Source organism: Thermoascus crustaceus (assembly GCF_041956765.1).
Source record: "Thermoascus crustaceus strain CBS 181.67 unplaced genomic scaffold VTN00scaffold_4, whole genome shotgun sequence".
NCBI lineage: Eukaryota > Fungi > Ascomycota > Eurotiomycetes > Eurotiales > Thermoascaceae > Thermoascus > Thermoascus crustaceus.
The window spans coordinates 1375159-1391732 of NW_027192530.1; the positions used below are offsets into that span (position 1 = coordinate 1375159).

The following is a 16574-nucleotide window of genomic DNA, read 5'->3' on the forward strand; positions in this document are numbered from 1 at the left end:
AGAAAGCCTAAGGTTTGCAGTGCATCACCAAACAATGTCAATACATTGATGTGGTCACAAAACCGGACCCAATCGGTAATCACATCTGCTGAACACGAGAGAATAGCTGAGCAGAGTACGATTGATGTGGTTAAGTGCCCTGAATCTCTACACGCAAACTCCCCTTATCAAAAGATGCCTTCGAATTGGGAACATGCGGAACCCTTGACATCCGCTTGCCCTTACATGGATCACGACCACCCAACATGGAATATTCCATCTCTTCATGGGAATGAAAGCAGCGAAGATTTACCGTTTAGTAATTGTCAAAGTTCGATTCATGGAGACAGATTGAGAAATATCGCCTACTCAGAACATCCTACGCGAACAAAACATTGCTCTGTCTGGGAGGAAAGCATTGACTATCTCTCTCGCGTACCTAGCTGCGGAGGTAATGGTTCCATCGATCCGCGGAAAGGGTATGCCGTTGGTCGTGCGTATAGCGCAGGGAGTATGGTTGAAGCAAGTGAAGACCAATACAAAGGGTCGCTTATGGATACTTTAGCAGTATATGACATTGGTCATTCTGAGACTGGTAACCACTCCATCTTTGACGAGCCACACGGTGAGCAGTCAATCCGCAACCGTGCCACCTCAAGGTCGTCTCTCGTTCATCTTCGAGACTCACATAATGTCCAATCCATGTCCCAGAGCAATGCTGATATGAGCTACGGCGTTCACGGTTTTTCAAGAGCTTTGTCTCACGACCTACAACACTGCAATCCCTCTTTTGAAAGCTTCGTTCCCCCCATAGGTTTTCATGTCAGACCTGCTAGCCAGCTACTGCCGTCATGGTGTCCGTCAACAACAATTGAACAGAGCTTTCTTGGACGTGATTATCCGAGAGGTCACGGCGCCCGTGTTTCAAGCAGAGTTGAAGGAAGAAGAAGTGACTCTGAAACCCCGCATACAACAGAATCATCCTATATACCAGCGAGCTTTTGGAGACAGAATAAGCTGTACTGATAGTGCAGGCATTACTGAACAATAAATACTGTGGGCCAAGTTCGGATAAGGGTTAAGGTATTTCCCCCTTAGCTGGAATGGTCAGTAGAAGGATAAGGTTACTTGAAACGCGGATGTACGTAAGACGGTGGGCTATTGTGATAGCTTCTTAGTCTAGTTGGACCTTATGGACATACTTCTAATCCTTAAAAATAATCTTGATGGTGATAGCATGGGGAGGATCAATTGTAGAAGATATCTCTTCAATAACTAGTTTTAATATCTGATAATGATCAAGTGCATGCCTCTGAAGAGTCTATCATTGAGAAATAACTGTATGGAACAGCCTACTGGCACCTGCAGACAGATCGCTGTGAGAATCTAAGCAATTAATCCTATCTTCATCTCTGTGTCTTTGGTGCTTTCCTGGTAGGTTCCAAATTTTCTTCCACCATATTAGAACCAAATGATAAGGGCAAATAAAGATGCCGGAGCTATCGAGGAGCTTGTATCGTCTATACAGGATGATTAAAGCCACCTTTTGTCATGTTATTCCTTTTTTTTCGTCTTTCTTCACGCGCGTATGGTATATCTTGTTATTGGAGAGATAGTTTAATTGTACAATACATACTTGTTTAGCTCTGACGGTTGGGATGAGATGTTTCAGAACGTACTTCTGCGGTGGTAAAACGACTTCAATTTTTACCTTTTGTAATTAGTAATGTTTAGACATCTGCGCCCTTTTTATCTGCGGGCTTTATTTTATCTACGACGCGATCTGTACATTCGGATCTTGGCATCAGTGAGAAAAGAATCATCGCCTGTAAGCTCAGCCCGCAAACCATTGGAACGGAAACTAAACGAAACGAAACAGTGCATATCCCCGTCCTCTGGAGGCGACAGAGCTGCCTCGTGTTACCGCCAGAATGCTGTACGGCCTTTGAGATAACAGAAAAATGGGGCGTAAGGTTAGAAATCAGGATTTTGGGCCGGAATCTAGTATTGTTTAGCAAGTTGGTAGTTCGCAAGACCCACCTGAATAGGCGTACGATGTGGTCTCCTGGTGAGAGGGGTCGTAGATTCAGCCGTAGCAAACGTACGTCCCGGGACCACGGTACAGGGATTGATGAGTGGGGAAGAAATTCTGACAGTGAGAGCGTGGGTTATCGCGGATAAGGTTTTGGTTGGTCACAAGGTAGTCTGGGAAAGGTACCTTAGTAATTGATTGCAAAACTGAAACGACGAGTTCGCTGCCTGGGCTCTTAGTGAAGCCTCGAAGGCAGGAAATATCGGGCTTTGGTAGCACCCATAAGATGCAAGTAGGTACGCAATCGAGGCTGAGGATGACATTCAGCCGCCAAGGCTTTCTCTTCTTGAACGGGTTCGGCCCGGGTTTCAAGCTGATTGGGTGCCGTGTCTTTGGGAAAAAGGGCATGTGCATTGTTAGGTGTTTCAACTCTGCATGCAAGCTATTGTTGAGAGCGCTATGATACTTGTCGTTGAGCCCGTCGTTACGGATACCGGGTCCGAGCGACGTTCTCAACTAGTAACAAAGAAGGAGTCCAGGTGAGCCGGGTTAATGGAAGAGCTGGTATTTTTCCCCCCCCTAGCCTTGCACGGCTGAGAGAAGCCGGTTTGCAAATCCTGTTGCGTACATAGATGCTTGGTCAGGGACCAGGCTTTAAGCTTCCCTGCTTGTCGGTAAGTTAAACGCACTGAAACGGAATATCTGTGTGACGATCACTGACCACGGACAACTTGAGATTTCTCGATTATTGCGGAGGAGGATGGGGCAACGTCTGAAATGAATATATTTTCTTCCTGAAGACAGCTGTAAACGCTAGGTCATTGTGACCATCAAGAACTGGGGTGTCGGGTTCGCCCACCATCCGTCAGGTACGGGCGATTGATCAGTGCGGGCCGTTATGGACGTTATGAATAGATAATGCCTATCTACCGTTAGAAACTGTTCATGAAAACTTGGAATATGAACACAGCCCTACCTAGATTTACCTAAATAAGTACATGGTTGGTACCATTGGACTTGTACTAATCTTTAGAACCCGAAGCTCTGGAGCGCTAGCGGGGAAAGATATCCGGCCGCCCAAGAATGTGGACCGGGAACAGTATGACGGATATCATCCTCCAACCAGATAACATATTGGCCCTCTTTGCGGCGCAGTCGAAGCTGTCCCGCTCAGGCCCGATACCTGGTATTCTCCACAGGACTGATAACCTTGCACGGAATCAGTTTGCGTGACAAGGAACGCTTCATCGGCACAAAGTTATGGCCCCCAAGCGGCAGAGGGAATTCTTCGGGGTCAGTTCTCCCTAGTAGCAAGAAATGCACATCACAGCTGTTGATCGCGTTTTCCACTGTTTCTAGCCAGGATACGAAGGCCTCTAGTACGCGGGCACTAGAGTTTCCAGAATGGCGGTTTCCTTGCGGAACCTTGCGCAGATTCTCTCGAACGATGCGGTTCAACAGGAGAACGGTGCGGCTCCCCTGTTCCTAAACGGCGGGATACCTAGCCACCTAGTTAGCACGGCAAGCATAGGAAGCATACGAAGCAGACCGTGACTCAACATGGTTAAGATGTGCATAATTCTCAGCACCGGCGTGCCTCGTCGAGGTTTCGTGTAACACTTGCATCGATTTTGTAGCCATTTATTGACCCGGCACCTTGGGACATGCTCCACCCAGTTCGACGGATAAACTCTCCATGTTCCTCTCCGTCGGGTCCACGGAACGCCCCAAAACTTTGGCTTGCAGAAGCACCCCGGGACCCGTCATCGACTAGGACGAACCGGCCAGTGAAAGGGTCGAGTGGCCGGGCTCTCTGAAGGCCCCCAAGCCTGAGATCCTGGTTGCTTGTTTTTTAGCACATACATGCCTCACAAGACGTCCGTTCTCCAGGGGAGAGACTTTCGGAAGTTGCTAGAACCCCCGTAGCCGGAGAGCATCGAAAAGCCCTGATCAACGTTAGGCGGACAGGCATGTTAAAGGCAAAGAGGGGTGAGTTCTCTGCTTTCAATTTTTCCAAAAATACCCCTCTTGAGTTGAGGCTCTGGATTTGTTTCCCGAACACCAGAATCGCAATGTAGAAAGGGTGTTTCATCTCATGCGTATGATATATGCAGGGAGCCAAAACGAATATTCTGAAGTCAGAGCGCGTCGATGTTGAAGACCCGGTATCGGACTCCAGTATTCGGTGAATTTTATGTACTCTCTCATATTCCTCTCACGGTTGCGAACTCGCAGGTTGAGGCGGTGAAGCCACTGGGATCCCACCAAGAAAAGAACTATCCGTCTGTTGAAATTATTGTGTTCCCCTGCTTCCAGTTAGTAACCCTCGCTATGCAACCACATTGCCACATTGCCAGGTATCCATGCAGAGCCGCCATGCGACGCTAGGCGCTTCCACGATTTCGACTCCCAACTGGAACGTCGAGCCTAGCAGGGGTATCGTTTGTTTGGCGCTGGGCCAGATATTTCACTTGCGCCCGAGAGACTGGTAACTAAGCCAAGACAAGAGTTAGCATTCTGTGCCTCCTGCGAGTAAAACTGACAGAAGCCCCTGTGTATCTGATTACGTAGGCCCAAAGGGATTGTGATAGCTTTGCACTAGTCTGTGATGACTATGACGGTACTCCCAAGCTACTGCTACTTCTAGCCACTGGTCTTGCTCGGAGCTTCTAAATTGACTGCAAAACCGAGCAGCATAGCATCAAAAGATTCTTTACAATAGATGTAGGTGGATGGAGCTACCTACTACTGTTGTATGTTCTCCTAGGGACAATCAAAGTAAGCTTGTAAGCTTGTCCAAGAACAATAGAAATTGTCATTTCACAGCCCAAAAGCCACACTGAGTCGTTCTTTCAGAAGATTGTCGCGAGATGTCCCTGCGCTACTGCATGAAAATACATAGAACCGCTTCATAATTAGCCGGTTGGTATGAAAGCTGGAGTTGAACTGACGCTAACGCGTAAACACCCCGGACCCCCTGCGCTTCATACCATTATGACCTCCTGGAACAAGCAGTCCCGATTACCGAACTTCTCGGGATGCCTGTACGCCGGACTGCCTACGGCTCAGGTTTCATGAACTAAAAACGCGCCATCGCTCCACCGATTCTCTGATCAGAGACGGTGAGGGTCAAAGCTCACAGTGTATGCCTTGAAGAAAGTCCATTCGGTGGGCCGTTCGCCCCGCCACGTAGAACAGATGTGTCCTCCGACCTCGAGGCACCTAGGCACTGATCAGTTTACCCCTCAAGAGTCTTTGTCGGTAGTTACCAAAAGTTTAGGGACCCCGGAAAGAGGAGCTGACGAGAATATACAGCATAAGTTAGATGCAAGCCTTCGAGTGGGGCTTATACAGAGCACATGGACAGGACAACGTATCTTTTGGTCTTCTATATGTAGCCAATAGCATTTTCTATCTCTTATCCCAGTACCAGGTTAGCTCCTGTAGGCTAGTAACTGGTACCAATTTATCGGATACTGTTGACTTTGATGGCTGTGTGGAGTTCCCTTAATGCCAGGGACAAAACCACCGAATTTCAATACACCGATTTTCGTTGTATTGAAAGTCGGCGGTCTTGCCAAACGGAAAAGCGTTTCCTTGTTTGTAATACTGGGACTAACAGCATATTTAAAGACAGCTCTTGTCGCTTTAATGTTGTTCGAAGAGATTTCTGTTGCAGACATTCGATACAAATTCCCTGAGAGCACGCAGTTAAAGATACAGGGGACCAGCTCCCGAGAACACAGAAAATTTGCAGGCAGCATATACGAACCAAGTCCGTCTTACTACCAGGAACACTACGAGTCCAGAGCCGGCTGTCTTCAGTACGTATTATTATTCAGGTCCTTGATGTCCCGAGCAGCGACTCAGCAATTAACAGCAGCTAATAGATCCCCACACAATACCGTGCTTGTCAAAGCAAAGATGGCCAAAGGGGTAGTAAAGCAAGAACTGACGGAAGATATTCTTGCTCTCCATAGTCGGGTACTTGAACAAGTAAGGACTGCGAATTATATTTGCTTGCATGGACTAACGGTCCCATCCAGCAATTCAGTGGCCGGAGTACCTGGGTTGAAAAGGTTGTGCGTGAGGAGAGAATACATCTCTTTTATTCGCAGGCTGGAACATGCTCTCTTGGAACGCAGCTAGACATGGATAACGTTGGCCACTGTGCCCCCCAACCAGTCCACTGCCATCCCAGAAGAAACGGTTCCCCCGCGCCGCGACCATGCGGCATGATCGATACAAATTTGAAACTCTTCAAGCAAGGGCAAGAGATATTTACGGAAGAGCCTCTGGAACGATTCCTTACTCCGGATGGCTGCAGTGACCCTCCGTTTTTTGCCCGACCTGCTCTTGCGAAAATGGACATGTCTTTCGGTAGCGCGGAGACGATAGATGACAGGAAACGGAAAGCTAGAAGCAACGCAGAGATGGCGAGAACAAGGAAGAAAATAGCATCTACAAATAGTCCAATTGGGGAATAATTACTGGAATCTGGCGTGTTGACTGCTTCTTCTGTCCTGTTCCGCATGTTTCAGCGTTATCATAAACTCCGGTTTCAGTCGCTGAGTTCTACATCTCTCTCTCCTCCCCTTTTTTTCGCTTCTGTGAAGAAACTCGAAATAATATAAAATGGGAACTGATAGGCTACAAGACTGCAAGTTAATAAAATCTTGACGTTTACCGGGTGTTTACAACTGACAACAACAAGCCCGAAGCTCCTCAGTTAGAGACTTTTGGTCTACTCCTATGTGGAAAGTATATGACTATGGTTTCCCATATAATATCTACACTTTCAGTCCGAATTTCTCAGTCTATAGGGTGGCTTTTATAATTGTAGTCCAGAGCCCTCTTTATATCTCGCTGTTAGTACGTATGTCATTAAAACATCGACTGTGTGAGTCTATTCATAAAAAAGAAAAATACAATCCAGCGAAATGCCAGCTTCGTAAACTAGTTCATTCATCTGTGACGAGAGGACATGTCTTGGCCATAGATGTTCAGCTCGCCACCTCGCGAGGCTTGAGTGTGGCAGTGTATGTGCCTGAGTACCTAGTTTGGGTATCGATGCAGCAATTTGGAGGTGCCCAGCCCTGGCCGTTGGTCACGGAATCCCGAAATGGCCACGGGGTAAAGAATCCAAGCCCAGGAGGTTGTCCTCGCCTTCCTGATTCAGTCTGTTGGTTGCTCTGATCATTACACTCTCAAAAAAATGAGGCTCAAAAATTATGATCTGGACTGCCTATCCCCAAGCCTGTACTTCGTCGGTGCTTAGATATCAGAGTCACGCGCCTGTGGATGTCATTCCGCTTCATCCAGCAACCACCCCACGCTATCTAAATTTCGCCAAAACTTCTCGACAAATCTAGAGCCTGCCCAGGTGGCCCGCCATGACGTATTACCTTGCATCTAGAGGCTTGCGAGCTTGTAAGATGGACGAGACATGGCGGTCCGGTCCTAAGCTGACCTCTTCACGGAGATGGCCTTACGTGCAGATCGGAGGGGACCGTCTTACTGCAGGGAATAATGGCGCTAAAAGCCATGATTTTGTGGATTCGGCGATGTTTGGGTATTAAGGCTTTTTTTCAAGAACAATAACTGGGATGCGATACGAGGCACTGCTTGAGTTTTACCCTCTCGACACAGCCTAACTCGTGAAGCACCCATGCCACGCAAGAGATAATAGAGCGATAATATCCTCCCGAGCATTTTGCTTTATAGTTCATGATTTTGTTATGTATTTTTTTTCTCAATGAGCCATCCGAAGCAATGCGGCCTTCAGTGACAGTTTTTCTTCTTTAGTTCAATGGCTTCACGTGGTAGCCATCCTAGACCAGGGCTATTAATCTGGTTTATTAAGACATTACTACTCCTTACCAGCGCCATTGGAAAAAAAACCTGTACTCTCTGAGAGGTCGCCCGGCTGGATACATTTCTTCTGAGAAGTTGCTATGCCTAATAATTTCGGTGTGTATACAGTGCTTCAATTGCCCATAACAAGTTCCTACTAACAATTAATTTTATCCTTTAGCGACATATCATCGACCTAGATCTGTTTACCTCTTTGGAAGCCATCACTCACTCCACAGTCAATGCCAATCCCGAGGATATTCATGTTCCGGTGACGCAGCCTGACGAATTCTGGCTCACTTCTTCCACAAGACTATCATAAGGAGCCGCCTATTACCACATAACAGAGCTCCATATTGGTTGCTTTCTTTTCTGCTTTTATTTCCTGCTGCTGCAAGCAGATTCCTGTTCTCAATTGTCCTGAGTCCATTTTATGGTCATAAATAGACCTACCTCCCGCCAAGAGTATATCGACCTGGACACTTCCATCTTATGGTTCCCGAGTTTTGTTCAGGACGCAATCTGGTTCTGCCATACTGAACTCGGTTGCCTTTTATATAAAGATGGGAGATACACTCTACGGGGCTTCCAAAGGCAATTATACCCTGCTCCCAATTTGCCAGGGCTGTCCTAATAACAGTTGTCCTTCAATGGAAATGTCACTTTTGGGAAATACACCGGAGGGCGTTCGATTTGGGCCATCCTATACCCGTGATGGAAACTCATGGTCCTTCCAGCCTGAATCACAAACCACTCTTCCAGTTACTGAGCCTGAGTCGGATGGATATTATGTGTCAACTCAACGCCGGAGGTGTTTTGACTCGTCCCACTACTCAATGCAGGTCTCCCTTTTGGACACCATGGGTGGCAATTGTCAGGGCATTGAGACACCCGAACGGAACGAGACACCCCCGGATAACAATGCGTTTTCAGAAATGGACATGCTATCCAGCAGAGACTTCGAGACGATGCCACGGCGATTTGAAACTCTCCGTCATGGTGAAAGGATTATGGACAAACATCTGCCCACACAACCGCAATGGGGTTTTAACAGTCAGGATGACTTAATGAATGGCCACAGGTATCCTCAAAATGGAACTGCTTTTAGGCCATTACCTTACAGGAGTGCCTCAAGACCGGATCAATCCCCGGATTACAGAATGTTGGGAAACGTTTCAATTGCTTTTTCATCTGCTAAAAAGCCATTTCCCGAGGACCGCTTAAGCCGGGAATTGCAGGAGCCATCTGGTAGTCCGTTACTGTCCAGAAATGCTTCACTTATCCAGGAACCGTCCAGGAATCCAGCAACCGGTCCAAGGGTCTTCTTCACGTCGTCCGCACAAAATTTGGAAGGAACTACCACTCCCGGTAAGAGAAGCTTATGACCAGACCGGATTTTCTCTAGAGGGATATTGAAAGCCAGGTATTTCACGTCAAGCTGCTAATGAATACTTATTTAGTAACAGCAGATGGTTTTAATGCTACAACTCAGCTTCGTCTTGATCTTCCCCAAACTGCGGATTTATACATCTCCAAGTCTTTCGAGGAAGCTTCATCATTCTCGTCTAAGTCCCCTGCTGCTCATACGCCAATGTCCGGCACTTCTGCTACCGAAAGTCCCACTGAGAACAGCATGCCCAAAGCCCAGACTTTTGTGTGGGACGTTAAGTCTGGGAGAGAGGTAATAGAGTATGTGCACAAACGGCCACGGACCGATGAAGAGAATAACCACAGGAGGTTTGTGCGGGACAATGGGGGAGCATGCGATGAATGTCGAAAGACTCATCATAAGGTTCGTCTAGCCCACACCGCTCGTGTCATAAGGAGTTTCTGGCTAAAATGTGTCTGCAGTGCGACCATCCTCAACATACACAAGGTGAGTTTCCAGGCCTAGTTTCACATCCTTCGTACTGTGAAACGCCTGCGTAAGTCATATAGAGGAGCTAAGTTAGTTTTCTACTTGCAGAGACGAAAACGAGAAACAACACTAAAGACCGGGGGACGCGATCGAATCCAAGAAGGAAACATGTCTCTGGGGCCAGACTGAAGCATGGCCCTTTTGTTCCTGAGCTTCCGCCCCAGTCGGTCAAATCACAGTACGGGGGTCCTGAAAGTATGAGCCGTGACACGGTCCGCCGGAGGATGAGACATGGAAATCAATCGCAGGATCCAGCGGACATACGAGGGCTTGGTGAACAATTTAGGTTAGCATTCCCCCAGGATAAGACACCGACTCCGGGCTGACTTCATGTAAATTCTTAGAACAAGAATGCACGAGGATACACATCTGCAATATCTAGATACTGAACATCCAAGCTCAAAGCCAAACTCGACAGATGTATATTTTCAACTAGCAAGGACCCCAGATCCCTCCGGCTTCGTCAACCACAACTTCATGGCGGCAGATACCACGTCTTCCACGGGCATTGTTCCCCTAGTGTACTCCATCCCGGTTGACCTTGTGCAGAATCCCGTGAGTCAATGGACAGAATATGATTGTCCCAGATTTTTCCATTCCTAAGAGAGGATTTAACTGCAGAAGCACAAGATTGGTTTCTTCTTTTCTCCACTCCTTCGTACCCCTTTGTCCTTACTTCTGTTTCATGGATATTCCAGCGCTGTATCATACTTCATGGGGGTATTTTGGAACCCGCAAGGCGCTCGAATTGGGTTATTTTGGATTTCTGTTAGTTCGGATGTTTGTACTTGTACACACATCATCTGCGGTCTGTGTCAGGTGGTTTTCGGATACAGGTGTACACTACTGAATCATATCTTTCGGCACCCCCTCCCCTGGCCAAGCCACCCACTTCGCCGCTTTTGTTATATTGCGATCTGGGCTAGCTTTTTCTAGGGTCAGTGGCCTATCATAGTGCCAGGTACCCTCAAATAGATTCAAAATCAAATGGTTTTAGAATAGCAATTTGCCAAGCCAATAGAGAGCAGGAGAGGGGTGACGAAAGATATGATATAGTAGTGTGCATTATATCTTCTTATTCTAGATTGCACGCCCCCAGAAGGCAGAATCACAGGGAAGCGAATGCCTCAACAGCGCCAGTCCCTTTAAAGGCAGCGTTATTTGACACGACAACTTCGACAGGGTACTTCCATTCCATGAACTTGGTCCATCCTGCAGCGTAAATTCCAGTAGTTAGCCTCGTGGTCCCATTCAGCTACCTCTGCAATCATCTGTCAACGTGTGGAGCATACCCCAATAGGCGCACTTCCTCCCCAGATATTTCCCCATAAACGGAACAATGACCATGGTCAACAGCAACTCTAGCTGCTGAATGCTTTCCTTCCATTCTTGCTCCGCATCCGAATAATCATCGTCGGACAAGGTCTCAAGGTCTGACGCGCTGGTTGATTCAGACGGTAATGAGGCAATTTCATCATCTGAGCTCGAGTGGTATGAATTGTATGTGGAGGGAACCATGTAGGCGGATGCGGAGGGGGAAGACATGGCGGATGAATGGATGGTAGCAAGCTACCAGGTCGAGGACGAAGCGACGAGAAGGTAAGGTTGGAGGATCGTGCACCGCGGTATCCTTCCTACCGCTGGAGGATAGATTGAAACATCGGCAGCCTCTGTTCTAATCCTGGCGCAGACAGGATCGAGCTGTGCTCGAGCTGCTTGACAGGGCGGATGCTGATACTCGCTCCCGGCGACGTAACGGGAGGGGGGACCAGTCATGTGACCAAATATACGGTAATACGATTACCCCTTCCGAGGCCTAGCCCCGAGGGGTTGACTCACCAGAGATCACGTGATGGGAGAATGGCGATAACAGCTTTGCCATCGCTGCCAGACAGATACCTTCCAAATCATCAGTTGTATACCCTCTTTGATTCACTCGTTCCTCTTTCTCGCAGCTAATCTGCGATATCAGTCAGCCGTTTTCATCCTTCTGGTTGTGCGTTCGCTACTTCTGAAAGCCAATATGGCGGAGACGGTACGTCACTCCCAGCACCCTTTGCCGATGACCCTCCCACATTTTATTTAAAGGCACGCCTCTTCACATTCACGCCTCCCGGCAGAACCACGTTTGCATTGCCACATATCCACTTCCCGATCTCCTTTCCAGGACGGGTCATCACACTACATATCAGACCGAAATCTGTGGATTCTTTTTAATTTAGGGACTTCCACTGACTTGTGTTTGTCCGCAAAGGAAGCTGATACGACCGTTCAAAAGCAGCGCAAGTCTGTCGCGTTCAGTGAAGGGACGACCATAATGGATGCCAACGGAGAGATCACAGAGGCAAGCCACGGCGTCGACAAGTCGACCGCTGAGAAGCACTCTTCAGGTATGTCTTCTGCTTCCCTGGCATATCTACAGAATGTGCCAACGTCAGATCTCTCTAACATTGAATGCGAAGGACCAGCGACGCCGGACAAGGATGTCGACGAAGTGACTGAGCTCTTCAAGGGTCTCGCCAAGAAGAAGAAGTCGAAGAAGACCAAGGAGGCGGATGCCGGCGAAGGCGAGGAGGCTGCCCCCGCGGCAGATGGCGAGTTCGACCCCTCTGCGCTGAAGAAGAAGAAGAAGAAGGTCAAGAAGGCCGATGCGGGCGATTTCGAGGCCAAGTTGGCCGAAGCAGGTGTAATGGAGGCTGCTGCTGCAGAGGAGAAGGCTGCTGCTCCGGAGGTGCCCGAGGGCGATCTCGAAGCGGGCACCGGCATCTGGGCTCACAACTCGACACAACCCATTCCTTACCAGCTACTCGTCTCTCGCTTCTTCTCCCTCATCCAGAGCCACCATCCCGACCTCCTGGCCAGCGGCACGAAGTCATACAAGATTCCGCCACCCCAGTGTCTGCGTGAAGGAAACCGCCGTACTATCTTCGCCAACATCTCCGAAATTTGCAAGCGTATGAAGCGTTCCGACGACCACGTCATGCAGTTCTTGTTCGCAGAATTGGGCACCAGTGGAAGTGTGGACGGAAGCAGACGTCTGGTCATCAAGGGTCGTTTCCAGCAAAAGCAGATTGAGAACGTTCTGAGAAGATATATCGGTATGTTCTATTCCTCGTTTCCCCAGAAAACTCCCACGGAGAAGAAGCATGTGCTGACTTATCTTCACAGTCGAATACGTCACATGCAAAACTTGCCGGAGCCCCGACACCGAGCTCAACAAGGGTGAAAACCGTCTTTACTTCGTTACCTGCAACTCCTGCGGCTCCCGTCGCTCTGTCACCGCCATCAAGACCGGTTTCCGTGGCCAAGTCGGCCGGAGAAAGAGGCAGCAGGCTTAAAAAAGCACTCTCTTTGCACAGGAAATGGTGGCCAATTTCTGTTATTACGTTTTGGGTGTTATGTCCTGGCGCGCGTTTTTCTTCCGCGCTATTTAACAAAGCATGTGTCTCTGTGTGAGTGTGTATGTGGATGGGAATGACGGTTTCGGTTGATTGAAAATGTGATGTGAAAAAAGAATGGCATGGCATGGCATGATATCTTAACGTACATTACAGCCGTTCTGTCTTTCCCCCTTTTCTTTTTTACGTCTTCGATAAGGCCCCTTACCTTACCCAATTAAATCAATTCCTAGTACCCATTTATTATTATTATTATTGTCTTCCAGCTCTTTCCCGATTAATCTTTTTCATTCTTCTTCTTTCTGCCATTTCTTGTCTTTGCCAAGATTCTGATTCCCATATATTGCATTTTTCAAGGATTAGGGTCATTTCGGATCGGCTAGATAAAAAAGAGAAATCGCAAACGGCAAATTGGATTGACGATAATAAGATCTGATTAATGGAAAAATAATGGACACGAAACTAGCAAATCCTCCGGCAACTAATTAGGTCGGTAGGAGGTATAGGTAACTGAGTCGGTTAGATGAATGGATACAAGGGAATCTTGGAAAGACTCGACATCTTTGACTGCAGCCAGTATTCTTTAGACCCAATTCTCATGAGGCAACCCTGTGGCGAGGGTAGAAGGGCGATAACCATAAGGGGGACATTAAATAGAGGTCGGAGACCGGAAGACATAGATATATACAGTCAGATTTTAATAGATAGGTAATTGATGATACGATTTAAGACGCCCGAACTGAACAGGATCTCATAAAGGAAAAAACATATATAGACAAAAAAACAACTTGAACAAAACAAAAAGGCTGGTCATCATACAGTCATGGTCATAATATACTCAAGAAAGGTAAAGCAATAAAAAGATAATGCGATGGACGACGATTCCTTCCCAAAGACAGTAATGGTATCAGAGTGAACGCCCTCTGATTGGAAACTAGACAAAAACCAGGTGCTTCTCGTGTGCCCCCGTTTTAATTGCTGGCCGTATGCGCGCCGATTTGCGCCGCAAAGGACGTAATATTTCTCGTCTGAAGGTACACGGTCCCAGGACCGGAAAATCGGCAGGCAAGGCCTTCTCCGGAACTAAGTCCGGAGATTATACCTCCAGAAGCGACGCGCTCCATTTTGTATTTGCAGTTCCAGGCCACTAAGTGGCCGTTGTCGATATAGTATTCCTCTCCCTCAACGAGCTGACCAGGTGAACAGGTTAGAGCAAAATAATGGATAGAAAGATCATTTGCGGGGATAGATTGGACAGGGGCGGGGGGATAGTGATATGGCATGAAACAACGTACATCTTTTTTGATGATAGCGCCGAAACTCTGCAGCCAGAGGAGGCCGACACCGGAGATTTTGTACACGAAGAAACCCTCTCCGGAAAACATCCCTTTGGTGAGGCTCTGACTCTGGTAGTCCTTTACGATACCGCTCGTCGCAGCTAGGAAAGCATCCTTCCCAATTTTCCATGATTCTGAACCGCTGAAACGGAGGACAATAACATCACCGAGTGCAGACGGTGCCAGCAGTAGCTCACCAGGACCAGTGAAAGTCGAGGTGGACAATTCACCTCCCGCGAATATTTTCTTTATAGAGAATTTCACTGTTCCTTTGAGTGTTATAGTGGTAGACATGGCAATCATGGCGCCTATTTCCTCGCAAAACTGTTAGAAGGTATACGCTCCCTCCGAACATCAGGATGAAAACTTACCTGGCTTTGCAACCAACGGACAACCCATGGCCAATTGCACCGTCAGGAGCGAGTTTGTGTCACGATGAGAGATTCTGTAGCTCCCACCATTGAATGTTCCCACGTCATCCTGGTTAGTAGCTCCCGCCCCGACGAATTGCCCAGCGGGTGGTGCACCCCCGGGCATTTTCTCTAGCAACGAGAGCGCAGGCGGAGAGACGGGTGGTGTCGACATAGGACGCTGTCCATGCGGCGTGCCAATTGCGGCATTTGCAGCGACAGCTCCCATATTCGTGCTCGCTTGTGAAGGCAGGGTTTCAGCTAGCGGTGGGCTCACTGAAGGAGCAGGCGGTGCATATCCACCATTTGGGGGAGATGCTTGCTTGGGTGGCGGAGGATAGCTTAGATTTGGAGGTGGAAAGCCCGGAGATGCCTGAGGGGGCGGGGCAAAAGCTGGACGACGTGAGCATTGTTGCTTGTTCTGATGACAGTTTCAATCAGGATGAGGGAGCAATACTTGCTGAATGAGGAGGAGCTTCCAAGACAAGAAATTAGTAAAATGCATGGTCAACGTATATACGCATGTGAAAGAAGACATACGAGGGTATTGCGATCCATTAGTAGGAGGGGGTGGGTAAGCCGTTTGATACGACATGGCTGAGAAAGTCGTTTGGTTTTAGCCGTAGATTAGAGAATTCGGAGATTGCTCCGTAGACTGCGTATGTATCAATTTGCCGATGACCCAAAAGTAGGTACTATTAGGTAACTTTGTCTTATGGTCGAGTAAATCAGGAAAGCATTTCCCCATGAGACTCGTATATAGATCACAGTGTTGTATTTTAAGTTCGAAACTTGCAAAGCCTAAAGCAAAAGCAGTTGCTGAGATAAATGCGCGATTTAGGATGCTGTGATCTGGGCGTGTAGCGGACTCGGGGAATGTCCAAACCCCCGCCTTGGACCTCGGCAGCTGACAGGTTTTCCAGTTTAACAATTGGCAATGCGGGAAGAGGGAAAGAAAGGGACGATGCAAGCGACCTATATATGGGATGATCTGGGAAGGTAAGAGTGGGGAGGAGAACTGATGGGCTACGCTCTCTCTTTAAAGCATGCTGTGTGGGAGCCCCTGCAGCCATCTCGTCCGAGGAGGAGCAAATCAGCCGGAGCTGAGCTTCCTTCCCTAGAGTGCTAGCGGGCGCTTAGAGGAACACGATGAGAGCGTCGACATTAATAGGACTGGGGACCTTGTCCAGCATCCTAATTGGTGGCAGGGATAGCGCTCATGGAGGCCGGCGCGTGATAGCGACCAAACACATGCAGAGTAGGCGCTGATCGCATCGAGTTCGTATCCAGAGCCTAAGAAACACCACAGTGAATACGAAAGCCCGAAGCATCGTACGTACAGGATATTCATGGCAACTGACGTACGCAGCGGTGCAGGCGCGATAATATCGGTTCCACAACATGAGCGGGTGGCTGTTTGTCTCGGCTGGAGTCTTGAAGATCAGTGCTCAGTAAGCGGGGTGTGGGCCTTGAGTAACGAGCATCTGTCATGCTCACTGCGGGGTCACCGTAGCGGTTGCCCGACATAATAATAGCAGGTAAGAGGTATGTACTGTGTAGAGCCTGGGGGTACACTTAAGTGTGAACCATGTCCTATAGCGGATTCTCTGTTTCTTCTTTCATTTGCAGGACTGCCACATATGCTCA

At 48.2% G+C, this 16574-nt stretch overlaps 6 protein-coding genes across 6 annotated transcripts; 2 read left to right on the forward strand and 4 right to left on the reverse strand.

Moving 5' to 3' along the window:
* Positions 1-8700: 8700 nt before the first annotated feature.
* On the forward strand, positions 8701-10385 carry VTN00DRAFT_7086 (uncharacterized protein; the record flags this gene model as incomplete). Its single annotated transcript, XM_069433794.1, has 5 exons — positions 8701-9232; positions 9325-9656; positions 9716-9740; positions 9831-10068; positions 10127-10385. The coding sequence occupies 5 exons, from the start codon at positions 8701-8703 to the stop codon at positions 10383-10385; spliced, it is 1386 nt and encodes a 461-aa protein (XP_069287140.1).
* A 505-nt stretch (positions 10386-10890) lies between these two features.
* VTN00DRAFT_7087 (uncharacterized protein) lies at positions 10891-11327 on the reverse strand (the record flags this gene model as incomplete). Its single annotated transcript, XM_069433795.1, has 2 exons — positions 10891-10994; positions 11042-11327. The coding sequence occupies 2 exons, from the start codon at positions 11325-11327 to the stop codon at positions 10891-10893; spliced, it is 390 nt and encodes a 129-aa protein (XP_069287141.1).
* Positions 11328-11351: 24 nt separating this feature from the next.
* Positions 11352-11558, reverse strand: VTN00DRAFT_7088 (uncharacterized protein; the record flags this gene model as incomplete). The annotated part of the gene is made up of 1 exon (XM_069433796.1): positions 11352-11558. One exon carries the CDS (start codon positions 11556-11558, stop codon positions 11352-11354), a length of 207 nt encoding a protein of 68 aa, XP_069287142.1.
* Positions 11559-11805: 247 nt separating this feature from the next.
* VTN00DRAFT_7089 (uncharacterized protein) lies at positions 11806-13120 on the forward strand (the record flags this gene model as incomplete). The annotated part of the gene is made up of 4 exons (XM_069433797.1): positions 11806-11817; positions 12037-12172; positions 12245-12880; positions 12951-13120. 4 exons carry the CDS (start codon positions 11806-11808, stop codon positions 13118-13120), a joined length of 954 nt encoding a protein of 317 aa, XP_069287143.1.
* A 1031-nt stretch (positions 13121-14151) lies between these two features.
* VTN00DRAFT_7090 (uncharacterized protein) lies at positions 14152-15522 on the reverse strand (the record flags this gene model as incomplete). The annotated part of the gene is made up of 5 exons (XM_069433799.1): positions 14152-14370; positions 14476-14825; positions 14889-15320; positions 15385-15402; positions 15468-15522. 5 exons carry the CDS (start codon positions 15520-15522, stop codon positions 14152-14154), a joined length of 1074 nt encoding a protein of 357 aa, XP_069287144.1.
* Positions 15523-15543: 21 nt separating this feature from the next.
* VTN00DRAFT_7091 (uncharacterized protein) lies at positions 15544-16330 on the reverse strand (the record flags this gene model as incomplete). The annotated part of the gene is made up of 2 exons (XM_069433800.1): positions 15544-15834; positions 16268-16330. The coding sequence occupies 2 exons, from the start codon at positions 16328-16330 to the stop codon at positions 15544-15546; spliced, it is 354 nt and encodes a 117-aa protein (XP_069287145.1).
* Between the last annotated feature and the right edge of the window lie 244 nt (positions 16331-16574).